The sequence below is a fragment of the Schistosoma haematobium genome, chromosome ZW, assembly GCF_000699445.3.
Source record: "Schistosoma haematobium chromosome ZW, whole genome shotgun sequence".
In the NCBI taxonomy this organism is placed as follows: Eukaryota; Metazoa; Platyhelminthes; class Trematoda; order Strigeidida; family Schistosomatidae; genus Schistosoma; species Schistosoma haematobium.
In genome coordinates this window covers 13,507,103-13,523,813 of record NC_067195.1, presented here as the reverse complement: position 1 = coordinate 13,523,813, position 16,711 = coordinate 13,507,103, and the positions used below count along the sequence as shown (strand labels likewise).

The window sequence follows — 16,711 nt, the reverse complement described above, 5'->3', positions numbered from 1 at the left end:
CTAACCAACTTTTTTCTCGACTCTTCTTTCCAGCTGTTGCTAAATGCTTTTCATTCTATTGATGTTTGACTCCAATTTTCGGCGAAACATGTTCTTTGATCTGTCTTTTCGACTCTTGCTGTCAGGATACCATGTTCAGGCTTACCTCGTGTTGCAGATTGGTGATTTCCGCAGAGTGTGACTGTGGTGTTCGTATGAACTAATGATTCTTTTGTACTTGATGAACGCCTGATTTCTAATTTAAAATACAATACGTTCATCTGTGTTCATCTAGTTTTATTCTTCGTAACTTGCACAATTTAGGGGATTTCTAGTTCGCACGACAATTCTAATACTTCTAAATATCACAATGTCCTATCCACCTCCAGCTCCTTTTTTATTTTCCTATTCGGCTGGCATCTGGATTGTTCTCTGTCATAGTGGATTGTTGCTTATCGTATCCAGCCAACGAATCTGAAGTAACTTGTATAGAGGGGTGTTTACAAGTACGTATATTTTCTGGATGATGGTTGTAGTAGTTCTCTACGTTTCAGCTCCATGCAATAGAACGGTATTGACATCTTCACTAAAAATGTGGAATCTGGTGTTGATTGACAGTTGTTTTGATCTTCGGATATTCTCCATTTATAGGGATGGTGCCCTTTTTTGGCTACCTGTTCATTCACATCTGCATCTGTCAGTTTTCCTTCATGAAGGACTTTGAGTTAAGTCTCCTATCTACACTCTTATAATCAGGGAATTTGATGTATAGTGGTTACGACAATGTAATACGAAGACGAAGATAATCTTCGTCTTCTTATTACAGTAAAGTGATTAGTCCCATTCAACCGATTGCGCAAAATCAATCCTTCGCGTCGCATCTCAGTCGGTAGATAATCAATCTTGTTGGTCTCATTGTTGATATTCTACTGAGTCTTTGTGGTGTTTGAACGAACTAATAATACCTTTTTACGTGTTGAAGGCTCGATTTCGAATTCCAAATACAATACATTCGCTTGTGCTTGTGTCTCACTTCTTAATCCAATTGCGTTATTTCTGGAACTCTTAGTTCGCGCTATAATTCAAATGCTGATTTTTCTAACGATTCTACGCTCTGCAATGACAGTCCTAATGAATTTCATAAGAATATTTCAGAAGAATCAAATCCTGATGTCATATCATAAATTACCTATCCTCATAATGCATTTGATCCATGTGAAAAACCTGCTCAATGCGAAGCACGAGTACTAAGTGACCTCGAGTTTGATTACATTTCGGATGATTTCGTATCAACTGCTGTTTACCCTTATCACAAAAACAGTTCTAATGTTTACTCTAAACAATGTGAGAAATATGTTTTAAATGAAGCCACATTATTCATAACTTTGGCATATAAAGATCCAACGTTATTTCGTGAGGGAGGATAGTGTTGAAAAATCTATGGTTCGAATTCTAGATATTAATGATATCATTACAAAACCAACATGCTGGTTGTATACAATTCCAGGTGAGTCTGTTCCGATTTCGTTTGTTAATTCCAATACTAATCAGCACATTCTAGATACTACAAAGTTTTTATCCAATACAATGTCGGACAGACTGAGGATGAACTTAACAAGAAGACGTACAACCGATTACAAACACTTATACTTCTATTTAAGCTGTGGCGGATGTGGTGTTTGAACGAACTAATAATACCTTTTTACGTGTTGAATGCTCGATTTCGAATTCCAAATACAATACATTCGCTTGTGCTTGTGTCTTACTTCTTAATCCAATTGCGTTATTTCTGGAACTCTTAGTTCTTGCTATAATTCAAATAATTCAAAACATTTTAGTCTTTCAATTAGATCACAAGCACTTTGTCGAAAACGTTTCTCGGTACAAACATTAGGGTTATAAACTATAGTTCTCACACTTTCTCAGGTCTTTCTTAAGTTAGTGGGGTGGCATCTATAGGTGCTCCTTACGCACACCAACATCTGGTGCTTCCAGTGGCGAAGGACTCTCTGGAATGTTGAAGTCGCTGTTTCTTCGATTTTTTACCAACTACTTGCCATAATGGTTTTCTCAGCTTTTCTTTTATCCCATGAGCATATGTTAAATTAAGAGCTAGGGTTAAAAGCAATGTTATTATATCACTTACTCAACTTGGACCTTAGCTACAAAATACTAAAGCGTTGAGTTCTTTGAGTACAGTAAAATGAACTAGACCGATGAACTACATTACCGACCACTGAGATAACTCCCGATGTGCGTTGCTGCCGCGCTAGCAACTATAATCGAAATGTCGCTCAGCTAGGGCAGATCACCATCGTATTAAAAGGATGCAACGGCCACCCTATCATATAATACAGAGCTCATCAAATATCCATTAAGCTCTACACTGTTTAACTCTACGAGTTTTGTGTTACAAATTTTCGAAAGTACAATGGAAATGTGTTATACAGTGAAAAACAATATTTTCGGAAAGGCTTGTCATGAGTGACAGATCTTCTGCTAGCAGTGTCCAGTTGCTCAGCATTGTAAAACCAGTATATGCTATTCTAGTCGACTTTGTCAAAGCTTTTGATAAGACCTCCTACAATACGCTCTTACCCAAGCTCAGAAATGTAGGATCTCTAGGAAGATGCCTGAGTGTAAGATCCAAACTACGGTTTGGACTGCTGAATAGCCTTCCAGGTACGTTAGACAAGCGCCCTTTCCCGTCGAAATCAAAACAAGTAATCAGGTAAATAGCGGTTCTATAATTCATCATCAATTTAAATGTAAATCGTTACCTAAACAAATATTACCACCCGGCTATTCAACCAATAATTGTTCAATCAATAAAATCTAAATTACAATAAATAAAGTAGTTGATGAAAGTTGAGGGAAAATTACCAGTCACAACAAATGAACGTTATTCTATCCTGACTGGATAGAACACACAAAAGGAGGAGCAAATCAATATGGCTACCACCAAGAACAAGTGTCAAGTAAAACAACACAGATGCAGTTCGGGAAGAAACACAGACTTAGTGAATGCGTAAGAAAAACAAAAACTACAATAAAAAATACAAGTGTTAACAATTCAAATGTAATCAAAAGACAACAGTGTACAACTAAGGGAATCAATAGGAACAAAGTGCAAGTATATACATGGAGGGATTTTCACAAACACACAAAACATTCAAAATGGATCTTACACAAACCACTTACATCATCAACGCAAATCCGCCCCCGATCGTTTCCTTAGAGCGTGGTTTGGGTCTTGGAATCACGGAGAACTAAGACACCGGCCCAAACTACACGGAAGATGCAAACAAGCAAAACGCAACTCACTAGTTTATGTAAGAACAATTATGCGTAACCACATCAGGGCTTTCTTAATACTATGTAAAACGTGAACAAGTCCTCACCTTAAAGTTCACAATGTCATGGCATCCTCTTTCTTCAAAAGAGACGCAAATATCTAGGACCAAGTGAAGAGACGTGGAACCAAGTGAGTGATAGGCATAAAACCCTGGGATTTTTCTCGTTGAGCTACATATCGTTAATTACTCCTCATCTCGGTTGCTTTCGCCCTTGTCGTTCTTATTACTCTCCTAACTCCGTCTCCTTATACATTATCAATTAAGCAAATTATTTGTTTGTTCTTGAAACAGTAATCTCTCAGAGGTTGAATTATCACTTTACTATATTCACATTGCCTTAAGTCAACCTCTTGACTGGTAATTTGTTATCTTCTGGTATCCAGAAACCATTTTTCTCTGGGACAAGCACACACATAAACTACAAGACATATAAATAAAAAATAACTACCAAACGGACTTGAAACAGACCACTAGAGTGGCTAGACTACTATTCAGCAGTCCTCAACAAATATCGGTAAGCATACCGAAACAGGAAGAATCCAGCTAAAAAAACAACTGCTTTATACAAGTTTGTGATAAAGATGTTGATGATATTGGAAATTGAATTGATGCACTGACTCAGTGCGTCAGTTTGATTTGTTGGGTTACGTATTCCAAATAAGGCGATGGAAATGACGGATGATCCTCTAGTTCTAGTTTTCAAAGCCTTGGACACGGAAAATAAGGGATATATTACTGTGGAGCAATTCGTATCAACTTTTAAAGAATTTTATAATTCATGTGGAGCTGATGGAGAAAGGCGATCATCACTTTCTTCGAACGTAATTGCTTTTTTTACCTATTAATACGTGTACAGGATATCATGAAAGTAGTGCAGACTTTAGATCCAGAAAATGACGGAATTATACATTATGAAGATTTTAAGAAGGCTTTTGAGGGAAACATAAACTGTAAGGTTCCTTTCATCTCAATAGTATACAATTAGTTGATGAAGACAGTACATCAAAGCACTCAAATTCCCTATCTAGGAATTCAGATGGGCAAAACGCATCTGTAAGGTCGAGCTTCCTTTCAGACGGTTTGGAGAACAAGGTACGTTTTGTCCTCATATTGTTGTCTGTTGTGTGCTGTACGTATAGCCTGTGACGCTACTGAATACGTTGTGTGTGTTATTAGTGAATTTGCCCATTACTCATTGGTCATACGTTTTCTCAGACGATTGTTTGATCTACTTACGCTTTTTATCCCCATTCTTGTACATGTTAAAAACAAATAAAAATCATATGAGCGTAATACAAATACACCTTACTTATACTTTAGTTAACTGTTAGTTTTCTTAACTATAAAGAGAAAGTAAATTAATGGCGACACACATAGGCCAAAAGGCTACATTTCAGAAGTGAAGAAAATGAATTAGTAGTCCAGAGTTACGAAATAATACCGGAAAGTAGTAATTGAGTATATCTATACCACTGTGACTGATTCTAAGTCGTATAACTCAAGGTCTTCAGATTCGATGAAAGATTATGTCTTAAACCATAAAGTATATAAATCAAGGCACATGACAGTCCGATATTCTGTAGCTTCATGGACTGATGACATGTCTTTGCTTGGCCTCCCTTAAAGCTTTTTCAGCCGACTCCTATGTTAGTCAGCGTAACGCTTCGTAATGAGCGTTGAACCTCTGTGTTCAACATGTCTCCCAACCATGTTACCTAATGGAGGTTTGGAAATTTACCAATTTGAGACTTACCTAGTACTGTACGCGTAACAAGATCACTCATTCGTCTCATTATATTCATGAAATATTGTTATGGAAACTAATTAAATGCTCACTGGTCATGCATTTCTGTTTATAAGGAACACTTTGTTCAACTGTAAATAACAGAGATATACTATTCGAACAGTGATTCTGTTTGATGATTCCGCTGCCGGTGATGAAATCTTGAGATTTCTCAGATATCATAATCTTTACTATGATAACATAAAAAGATTGTGCATTGAGCTTCAAACTAAAGGATATAAGCTTCGAAGTTTGTTGTTTATGACAAGGTAACCGAATCCGTATTGTTGTTAGAATGATATATATATATATATATGATATATAAAGTGTGTATTATATTTAGTGTAGGGTTTAAAATGTAGTGTTGCAAACTCTGATTATCTCCACAATGATATATATATTTGGCCATCCTTATTTAATGTGATATTAATTTTGGACGGATGGGGTTTTCGGATAACTTGTGGGAATTCACTGTTATTAGGTTGAACTTAAGTTTCCCCAAGGACTTAGTCATACTCAAGACATAGCCCCGCATTTGCCTATTTTACTATATTTTGCAGCTAAACAAAACGTGTTTATTTGAACAAGAACAAGTGACCCCAGTCACTTCAGATGATACAAGTTCACAGTCACATTTTAAAAATCACTTGTGATTGAAATTGATTTCGTTGTTGTTTATTACACTATGTGATTGACTTTAGTTTTAGACAGTTACTAGTTGTAGTTATATTTTTTTGAATTTCAGACTGATGATAGTGGTGTGCATATGCACGATCCAACTTTATTTGATATTGACACTGACTCTGCCTTAAGCGCCGATGGACCAAACAAGTAGGCTAATGTGTTTGTCTCTCGTGTTGTTTTTTCCATGGTTCTTTTATGTTTAATATCCGGCTTTAGTAAAAGTGTGTTTTGGTTGATGTTATTGTGCAAATAAGTCATATTACGATAAGAATATCTTTTTCATACCATTACCTAATTTCACGAAGTAATTATTTAATTACTTGATCGGTGTTTGGTTCACTGAAGGAATATTGGAGTTCTAAAGAGATGGGTTAGATTTTATCTCTCATAGATAAGTTTGGGTAATAAAAAGAAAACTAGTAACAACAAGTAATGAAAAAAACCACGATTTAGGAAAATAATTATGAAATGAGTAGATCCATCAACGCTATCTTATCCTGTTCTGCTCCATATAGTCTGATCAATAATCAGCATATTCTTCACTGTCTACCATTATAAGTGTGTAGTGTTTCATAGGTTGGTGGTGTCGAATTGATCACAGCCAATTCACCATTGTGCCGATACTCATTATTACGTGATACATGAAGTACTCATTAGATGAAGAGTGCAAACTGAAATATCTTTGAGTTTGATATTTATTATTGGAACCGTAACTGCGAGTTTATTCACCATATGTAACGCAAAAAGCAACTTGCTTCAGCGACTTGCATTTTCTTATTTATTAAAATGTCTAAAAAGCAACTTTATAACTTGAGATATCAACACCTTTTGTATCGTAATCTGGTAATTTCTATAATAAATATAGCTCACCTTATCGTTGTTTACTCACATCATATATTGTGTAAAACGTATATTCGTTTGGGTATCAAGGAATGAGTATATTGTCAAATAGATCATCTTGATTTACTTTACTGAAGTCAAAACCAATTTTTGGGGATACAGGAAGTGTGGATTTGACAAGCGTTTGACATAATCGAGTGAATACTCTTGGAAAATAGCATGTTCAGCCTGTACAATCCTGCCCAAAATACTCAAGCGAATAACAGATTTTGAGACAATATATTGTAACTTCATGAATCATACTAAATCATATATATATATTACAGCTTAATTGAAATGTATTTATTTATTTATTTGTTTCTAACTTAACTATAGTTTCTCATCCAGGTAGTTTACTTTTTATCACTGTTAAGTACAATGATAGCTTTGTTCACTAAGTACTATACTCGTACCATGGTTTAACCCTAAATTTGAAATTCATTATTCTTATGATTAAACCTCATATTTGACTTTTTTTTCGTTTTTCTTTAAAAACAAAATGAATCAAATAATTCTAACACTGTTTGCTGTATTGCTCTTCGACAACTCACAATCTAATCACTGTTATTACCATTATTATCATCATTATTGCTTATGTTTGTCTAACCCGATTCATACCTGTCATTGCCGCTGGGTGATTTCATCATTGTATCAATAATAATGATGATTATTCGCCTACTTCTGTTGTCGCTATTATTACTATAATTACCACTATTTTGGCCGCATTGTTGATGATTGGACCTGTTTCGAAAACTTGAAATTGCTTTACATAAGTTGTAGTACCCGTTTGCAACGGGGTGAGATTAGAAGCAGTTGGCCAAAGCATAGGTAAGTTCCTACTTTTTTCTCTTTTGTAGTTTCCTACTCATTGGTTCTCTTCATTCTTGAGAAACAAAATGAGAACACGTCAAAGTAAAATCCCATTAGGGCGGTCAGGTAGTATCAATAGCTCTCACAAATAAAGTAGGACTTAAAGCCGCGTACACTGATTTATCACTTAGTAAAGTGAGTTAAATTAGAGTAAACGGGGTAATCTAATCAAATTTTTATTCGACTATCTAACAATTCAAACCAATTAGTCCCTTTTATAAATTTCTATAGAACAATGGAAAGACGAATTTAATCTGAAAAATGTGATATATTTGCTCTATAAATTTCGAAGAACAAATATATATGTGATCAAATTGTTTGAAATATGTAGCGCAAATACATCACATTTTTCAGATCAACTCCGTCCTATTGTTTTATCTATATTTAACAATTTGTATGTAATCTGACTTTTTCTAAACATAGAAATATAACTGTGTTTCATGTGTTTTGCTGTTTTATCAAATATATTATCATTTGTAAATTGATGATTGGGTCTGTAGAGGATTTAACATTTCACAGAAAGTAAACCTGTGAATATGTATAAAATTTAATGGAGCAAACAATTATTCAGACTAAACTAAATAGTACGTGTTGATTGATCTAGTAGTCAAGTAGCAGATTGGTGCAAAAGTCTATTTATTCTGTTTTAGGGGTGAGGAATGGATATTCAAACTTTCTTTGATAGTTGGCCCTTCGCTTCTCTTCTCAGAAACAAATTTTAGATGATTTCTGAAAGTTGTACAAAATAAATTCTTATTTTTTTTACGAATTTCAAATAAAGCAAACTCAATCTTTTTGAAACTTATCTACTAATGCACTGTCAATTTTTTCGAATAATCTGTGTCAAATAAGTACTGATTCTAAATATAAGGATGGATTTATTTTAATTGTTAACAAACATTTTTATTTAACAGATTTCTTTTTTTGTTCACTCACTTCATTTGAACCAACATCATTTCAACTGTATTCATTATTTGTTAGGTACAGTTTGGGCTATCTGTAAGTGTTGTGCACTGTGGAAAAAAAGGAGTTTTAGTCTCTTTGTATATATATATATATTTCTGTCTACCACTAGCCACTTCCTCTCTCTTTCATTTTACAACTTGATTCATATATGTACTGTAGCATGTATTCATTCATTAATCAACTTACTGTTCACCTATTTGACGATAAGTTTAATTCTTCAGTCATTATTCTGTTATACAATAGGGTATAGTTTAATTTGTTCGTGTTGTAGTTTGTATAGAGTTGAGTTCGAGAATAACGACGATTGGTGAGGGATAAGGGGTGATCTGCCTTCTAATAAGAGAGGGAAGCTATCTCGATTGGATATAGATCGAACGACCAATGAACAGCAACGTTTGTCAACTGTACTCAAGTAAAAAGAGAAAAGATTAGACTTCGTAAGACAACTTTTATGTTTCAAGTAAAAACTATGAAATGAACAAACATTACAGTATATCTGATATTCTGCAAGACAAAGAAACCAATAGGAATTAGTGTCAACTAGGTGGTATTATCACGCTAAAATAATATTTTGTGAAAGGTCACAATAGTGTTTGTTGCTGTGACAACCTCAACAAGTCATAATGTTGATGTGTAGATCAACTCCAACAGTTTGTCAGCCAGAAGCATGTTTTTATTCAAAGTATCAAGAAATATTCTGCTGGATCAAATTGGTCGGTCTGATCCGAATTGGGTAGATGTATTAAGAACTGTATAATTATTTGACTTTAGATTGTGTTAAGCTACAATTTCGAACTTCGCTGTAATTACTTCGGTTCAATCAGGTTAGCAGTTGTTTAGTTTAGAGCTTAATACACCTACCTCTGCTGGCCTAATGAATTCCTTAAAACGTGAATCCGTGTACATGAATTCTCTTTTTACGATGACTTAGGTTTACTGTAATGACTATGCAACTTAAGAAGTCTGTGATACAAAGTAGATTACAATTATTTGAATAAGTTTTCTATGAACAGATGTTACAAGGTCCTTCCTCTACTATATTGTTTTGTAGATGTTGATAGTTTCTAAGTATTTACTTATTTCAATGATAGAATTCGCCACAAAATAACCTCAATTAAGCAACCATTGAGAAGTTAAACACAAAAAACTCCAAGTTTATATTTCATTTTGTGTGCTATTTTGTTTACTTTCAGTTTTATCCAAGACTTTTTTAAAACATTGTTTTCGTTCATTTGTCAAGCGTTCACTTTCTACATCGGTTTTCCTAATCAATCTTATTCTCACTGAGTAGTTGGGGATTTTTCGACGATAGCTAATTCACAGATTCATTAGTCAATCAGTCTCATTTATCACACAAAGTTACTTGTCCTTTAACGTGTTTCCAGTATTTGAGTATGTATGTAGTGTATCGCAGTGTGTAGTAGTAGTGACACGGTTCCATAACATCATATATATGGGATTTCCAGTCTCACAGTGTTTCATGCATATAACATTTTTTTCTGGTCGGTAAACTACGCATGTTTGTCATTGTCATCGTCATTGCTGTTGTTGTTGTTGTCGTCAAGTCCTCCAAAAGCATTTCTACAATGTTTTTTGGTATGTTTGATAATTAATTTTTTAAGAAATAATTAAACTGCGTATGCTGATGAATAAATAAACGAATATATATACTATATTTTCTCCTCTCTTTTTCACGGGATGTTGGTAGGTTGGTGTCTATGTGATTATCGGAACCAATGGTTTGAAACATCGACCAGCATGACATAGAATCAATCCTAATAGCACAGATGTTGCACCTCGGATCTTGAGATCTAAAGTTACCTTTTATATTTTTATCCTGCGAATTCGTTCATTCTTCTCGGGTCAGATTATCTATGGCTAGTACTGTCGCTATTTAAACTATCCCGACATTTGTTAAGATAATTTAATCTCACTGTTCCGATGATGAGGTGTGACGACTTGAACAGATGCACGTATTTACCAGGATCTATGTTGGTTGGTTGACCAATTGATACCTAAAGATTTTAGGATCATATAGTAGCGACGACCTTGAATGGTTGTCAACCGATTAGAAAACAGCCTAATTATAAAATGATTTATAACAAAAGTTAATAAAACGAGGGTGGGTAAATAGTCATAATTTGATGAAAAAGCGAATTAGGAGTCTGAGTAGAAGCAAGAATTAAAGCTGGGAGCTAGGGTTAGTAGTTATGTGATTAGGAGTTAAGGTTAAGTTTATGAGGGTTTAAAGTTACGGTTAAGGTTGAGATATTGCTTCAAAGTGAGCGAATAGTTTTAAGTCACAAAAATACCCTTGGCTATTGCATGAATCACACAAAGTATGCTCAAATACAATCTGGAGTTAGTCTAGGTATTTCCTCTGATTTAGCCTATGTAGAATGTCACATCTATATGATTATAGGAAAGATATTTTGAGCAACTTTAAGCATTTTAGGAAGTAATTTTAAAAAGCGTTCTTTAAGATACATACTATCCTTCACTGCATTTTGAATTTTGGACGGAAGACAAAAGGGGCTATGTTAAGGTGGTCGCTATAATATAGTCCTGCTCCTAGAGACTTTCTTCCCTAAAGATAGTGCTTGAAGCATAAGGGTTTACCTTTTTGTCCTAATTTTTTCTTGTTCCACATCTCGTGGATGATGCTAAATTTCTACATAAAATTAGATGGAAACAGTTCTCTTCAGTTTGAGTCTGTTCTTTTCTGATTGTACTATATTATTAAGGACAAATCTTCGGTTTAATTCAAGAATTGGTCCTAGACATCTGTAATTAACTAGGAAGAACTAGGTCCCTGTTTCATCCCATTGTCTGACTCCTTAGAAGTGCACGACTCTATCACGGGAATCAGACCTAGGACCTTGTTTCATTCTAGGACACAATCTCTAGACTAAGATCGGCTCGTGGAAATTCTACAATCTCCATAATCACTTCCTATATTGATAATAAGCACAAATGTTTTGTTATCTAATATAGATAGACGGTAATTTAATTTTTCCTGTTTACATTTTCATAAATCGCACTGTTTGAAAAACAAATTCTGGTTGTTTTGCTTTATTGCATTGCATGAAAATTATTTGATGTTAGACCACTTAGTGCCACTGTTCTAGATTTTTCTTTAAAAGTATAGGGTTGCTTTTTTTCATCCATAGGTTTTATGTGGTGATAACTTGTTACGAAAATGTACTTTCTAGTTATTGTATATTTATTTTATAGTAACTCATTTATCCAATTATGTACAGGTTTACGTATTCGACTAAGTCACGTTATTTGAACGAAGCTTAATGACACTATATTGGATTATTAAAATCGAAGTAGACCAAGTGAGATTCGAGCCTACAGCTTGTTAGTTGATCGAACGCGTGTTGGAAATAAAAGATGTACATATGTTATTGATATCCTTGAGGAGTATTTGTGTATGATAAAATCATTGAATACATGATATTCTTATTGTGTATCGGGCAGTAGCTAGATAAAAATGATTAATTGCCTAGCAAAGTCGTTGATTTTTACCAGCAGCTATCATTCATACGCATCTACCACCGACCTCAATGTACTGTGGTGGTCAAGCTATGATCGTATGGTTTCTGGTGTTAGTTTACATGGGTCAAAATATTCATTGACTGTTAGATAGACGTATTCAGATTTTTAAATTTTCCTCTGATTCTGTAACATCGAATCCTATTGTACACTTTTGCTTTATTTTCCGTTCTAGCTCTTTACCGTTATTAGTGTCATTATCATTCATTCCCTTGATTTTATTGTAACTTAGTCTCTTCTAACTGTTTTGACATGATATGTGGCGATTCGCACTGACCTACATTCTCCTGTTATTCTGTACATTGTTCTATTTTGTTGTTTATTACAGTTGACACGAAAGAATATAGAAAACAGCTTCAGAAAAACGTGTCATACCAGTTCACCGTCGTCTCATCTTTCCACCATAATTGATATATAGTGATTATGATATCAAAATCTGTGATGACAACCATTTTCAACTTCTAATCTTTCAACCATATATAAGTGGTTATCTTCAAATCCTTATGCTCAATTATCTCTTTCTCTTAGTAATTTTTAGGGGTTGTAAGTGTTCTCTGTTTTAGACCTGTTTAAATTTGCAAAGTCAGCTAGCGTAAAGTAACTATGACTGAATATTGCATAAAAGTTTGGGAAAAAATGTGGAATTGCAATATTTCAGTTTTGCGGGAGGTCAGTCGCTGCCAAAACAGCTCAGTATTATTGTCTCAGGCTGTGAGGCTGGGTAATATGGGATTTAATTGACCAGAACGCATCAGTTCCTCCAAGATTACTGTACACCTTGTTGGCGAGTATTAAATAGCATGAAACCTGGATCCTAGGATTTTTGTCGTCTACCATGAACCATCTAATATCTAAACATAGTACACGTGGTATCGAGTTACTTGAATTAGTGGCCATATTGCAACTTGATCACTTCTCAGTGACTGGTCACCAGTAGGACTGAATGAATTTATTAATTTCGGGGCTGGCGGCATTGTGGGTAAGATATAGTTGCGAAACAAATATATTTCATTGTTTATCGAGCGTGAAAAGCATTACTTTTGCTTGCTGAATGGCTCTCAAGTGAAGACTTCCATTCACACCGTTTGCTTGCAAATTCGAATCCCACTCCATCTACTATCTCAGTTTTACCAATCAGATAATATCAACAGTCTACACATTTTCAACAATATACAAAAAGACATTTTCCAAGGCCTTCAAATAAAAAAAATTGGGCCTGGCAACTAAGGTTTACATCATTATGCTGAATCAGTCGCTAAGGAAATTTCGTGAAACTGTTTGTTTTCAGACTGTGTACGTGCCATTTATTTATTCACAAGGTGTTTCGAATTTACTAACATTCATATTTCCAAGTAGATAGTCATTTCATGAGTGTGCGATTAAAGGAGAGAGAACGTAGACGTGCTTGTTGTTAATTAACGTATATTCTGGGATATATACATGCTTACAAATTACCTTTTTCTCTATCTCTTCAATTTCCTATATTCTGTTAATATAATGTTACATAGGTATTATGTTTCCATTGTATTATTGTAATCTCACATAAATACATATTATATATTGCTTTGAATACATGTGAAGTATGATCTTTAATAGTGAGAATATGATCATATTTAGGTGTATATGTGTGCATGGTATACTGATGATCACCTGTTCTATTACTGTTACTATTATCATTATTTTTATTATTATTGTCGGTTATTACATACCAACATAAATGCTAAGTTAAAGTGAATTTTATATTTATTAGCATAGGGGGGTTGTGGAAGTTGTTGAATAGAGTTTTCACAGTTTACATCACAGGCTGATCTTAATTAGTTCATGATGTAAACTATAAAAATTCAGCAATCTCTACAAACCCCTTATACTGATAGTAATCATGCGCTCACTAGTGGATAACTTCGAAATGACGTTCTAGGATTTCCGGTGAAAAACTCTGACCAGTGCAGTCCGACTATGTCGGATGTGAGATAGTTACCCACTACAGGTAATGAGATATGGTCGCTCAGTATGTCGAGTTGGTTGAAGTTAGACATGGCCACCATATGATACTGGTTCAGTGGTCTAGAGGTTAGGCATTCGCGAGCAAGACAGGGTCTTGGATTTGATCTTATGTAAGGTCATGGATGTACCGTATTGAGGAGTCCCATATTAGGATTGGTTTCTAGTTTTCAGTGGTTATCTAACCAAAGTCAATCCATAATGTGGAACAGTTAGTTATGATAAATCAAAACCAACATGTAATGAAACAAAAAGCATAATAATGGTGCAATATATATGTTATTTGTTTTACACGGACATGTATGGAGGAATTCAACTTTTTCTTCCAATATCTTAGCCCCATTCTTTGTTTGTTTAAGATATTTTGACCATTTGTCATTTATTCAACCATTCATCAGCTTAAGACTACTCACCAAATATGTGTTGGTTTAAGTTGCTAGATGTCAGATTAGCATATCACACATGAGAGAGGCAAGAAATGGGAAACGCATATCAATTGCAATCAAAGTTTCAGCAGGAAAAAAACAATTTTTTAAAAGGAATCACTTAGACCGAGAAATGTAAAGTTAAGAGGAGCGTTACTTAATTCAAGATTTGGTGAAAGTTAGTGAATGAATATAACTAGTTGAGCCACTGTAACGTTGATTTTAGCCCCATGTTTGGTACCCAATGTTACTAACCATTAGTTTCGAAGAGTCCTCCGCAAGGATGACTACAAGTATTTTCCGGAAAGATCTTTTATTCAATTAGTTTTTTTTAAAGTTATTAGTAAATAGCTAATTTCCCTCTACTTCACACTTTAACAAACTGTCTCGTTATCCACCGTTTTGTCCTTCACTATTCTGCACTTTGAATGGCATCTTATGATTTAAATAATGACTAGATTCAATAAAGTGTTCCTATCACTTAGGCTTAGACCTTGTAAAAGTACATGAATTCTCTAGCTAACAAGACCTAGTGGTCTCATATAATTGTCAAACCTATCGTAAAAATGTTCCTACTTGGATAGCGGTGTTCACGTTTACTTTTTTCATTTTAAGAGTAAAATAGTAGTTTATTGCCATCATTATAATTTCTAGTCCTCTCAAGATTGTTTGTCTATCTCTGTTTTATCGATGCTGTTTTTATTAAAGGGTGTGGTAACACACTAGCGTGATGCTACATTGTTCTTTATATATATATTAGTAAAACATTGTTAAGTCTCTTCTATTTATCTCATGAATCAGTTCTTTTTGTTTTACTCAATATGAGAGTAAATTCGTGTGAAATTTATTTGTGGAATATTATTATTATTAATCACTATTGGAAATAATACGAGTAAAATAATTGAACGTTGATCGATGGTATTTTTCTATGTTCAACAAGTGACGCGATTTATTCTATATGTTCTGAAATAATCTATGATGATTTTTTTCCTTTATAATATGTTGACCATGAACATGGTATATTATCGATACTGTACTTGTATGTTTGTTTATTCTTTAGTGTGCTACTTTTAAAATTATCTATTACTTTTTATTCCATGAGTTAGTTCTTTCTTTTTGAGTTATTTTGTTCATGTTTACCTGCTTCGGTTTGGGCACCCGGGCAGTATCACAGCCCTCACACATATCGAATGAGATTTGTGTGGCGCATATGTATTTGGTGCCTCCTTGTACCAATGTCTATGTGTTAAAATAAATAAATAAATAAATAGTTCATGTTTGGGCATTTTTATTATCATTGATACTGTTACTACTACTATTCTGATATTTGTCTTCATAATTTCATCTTGTCGTGGACATATAGTGTGACAGCTTGACTCGATGATGCACACGCATGCCAAGAATTTTGACAGTGTTCAGGGGAAAATAATAAGTGTAGGCGCATACCCATATCCTAGTGTTAATGCTCACGTTCGAACCCGTACCCGGTGCCTCTGTTGTCTCAATCGCCAACGATTTATTTACTTAGCTTCTAAGTTCAAATATCTGTTAACGTGTTCACCCGGCATAGTGTTTATTCGCAATAATTTGTATTACCTTATTGTTGTTATTCAATACTGAAATTTAATCACTCCTTATTGGCATGATTTTGTTACTCCTTATTTGTTCTGACTCATTCTTTATTTGCTCGCCATATTATCTCTATGTCGTCTGTTTTTAACTCATCAAATTTTCTCGAAATCACGTTCTCATCATTTATCAACACAGAATCTCTGGTACAAATGTGTACCGGTACAATTTACCACATCTGACGTCAAGATACCAAGAATAAGTTACGTACTAAATAATGTACATAATACACTGACTTCATCAAGTTGTACTTTTGAAGATATTGTCATTCGTGTTTGCTTAATTACGGTTTGCATTGTTGTTCTTATTATTGTAACTCAAATAACTGATTGTTTTTTACCGTAGTAATTATAGGCTTTTTTATAAACATTCCTAGTTGTTTTCATTACTTCCCAGTTTCTCTACCAATATTTATGTTGTTGACCGCTCATTTATTTATTTATCTTCAGTGCAAATCCCTTATCAAGTCTACATCATGGTCCAGATTCTCCAGCGAGCGCTTCACAATCGGATATATTACTCGGTGATATGGAGTCTAATTTTGAATTGATTCGAGTAAGTACTTCTGTTAGTCATTATGT

At 34.3% G+C, this 16,711-nt stretch overlaps 1 protein-coding gene across 2 annotated transcripts in view; it reads left to right on the top strand.

The window, feature by feature from the left end:
- Positions 1 to 3,944: 3,944 nt before the first annotated feature.
- MS3_00002814 (uncharacterized protein) overlaps positions 3,945 to 16,711 on the top strand; it is a 33,294-nt gene continuing 20,527 nt past the window's right edge. The window contains exons 1-6 of one of the 2 annotated variants that reach the window (XM_051210453.1): positions 3,945 to 4,156; positions 4,192 to 4,285; positions 4,321 to 4,427; positions 5,864 to 5,949; positions 7,456 to 7,509; positions 16,580 to 16,685. In XM_051210453.1, coding sequence (XP_051070448.1) covers positions 4,001 to 4,156; positions 4,192 to 4,285; positions 4,321 to 4,427; positions 5,864 to 5,949; positions 7,456 to 7,509; positions 16,580 to 16,685 — 603 coding nt within the window. In that variant the 5' untranslated portion in view covers positions 3,945 to 4,000. The remainder of the gene's footprint in view (positions 4,157 to 4,191; positions 4,286 to 4,320; positions 4,428 to 5,863; positions 5,950 to 7,455; positions 7,510 to 16,579; positions 16,686 to 16,711) is intronic. The other variant, XM_051210454.1, reaches the window with a different exon arrangement.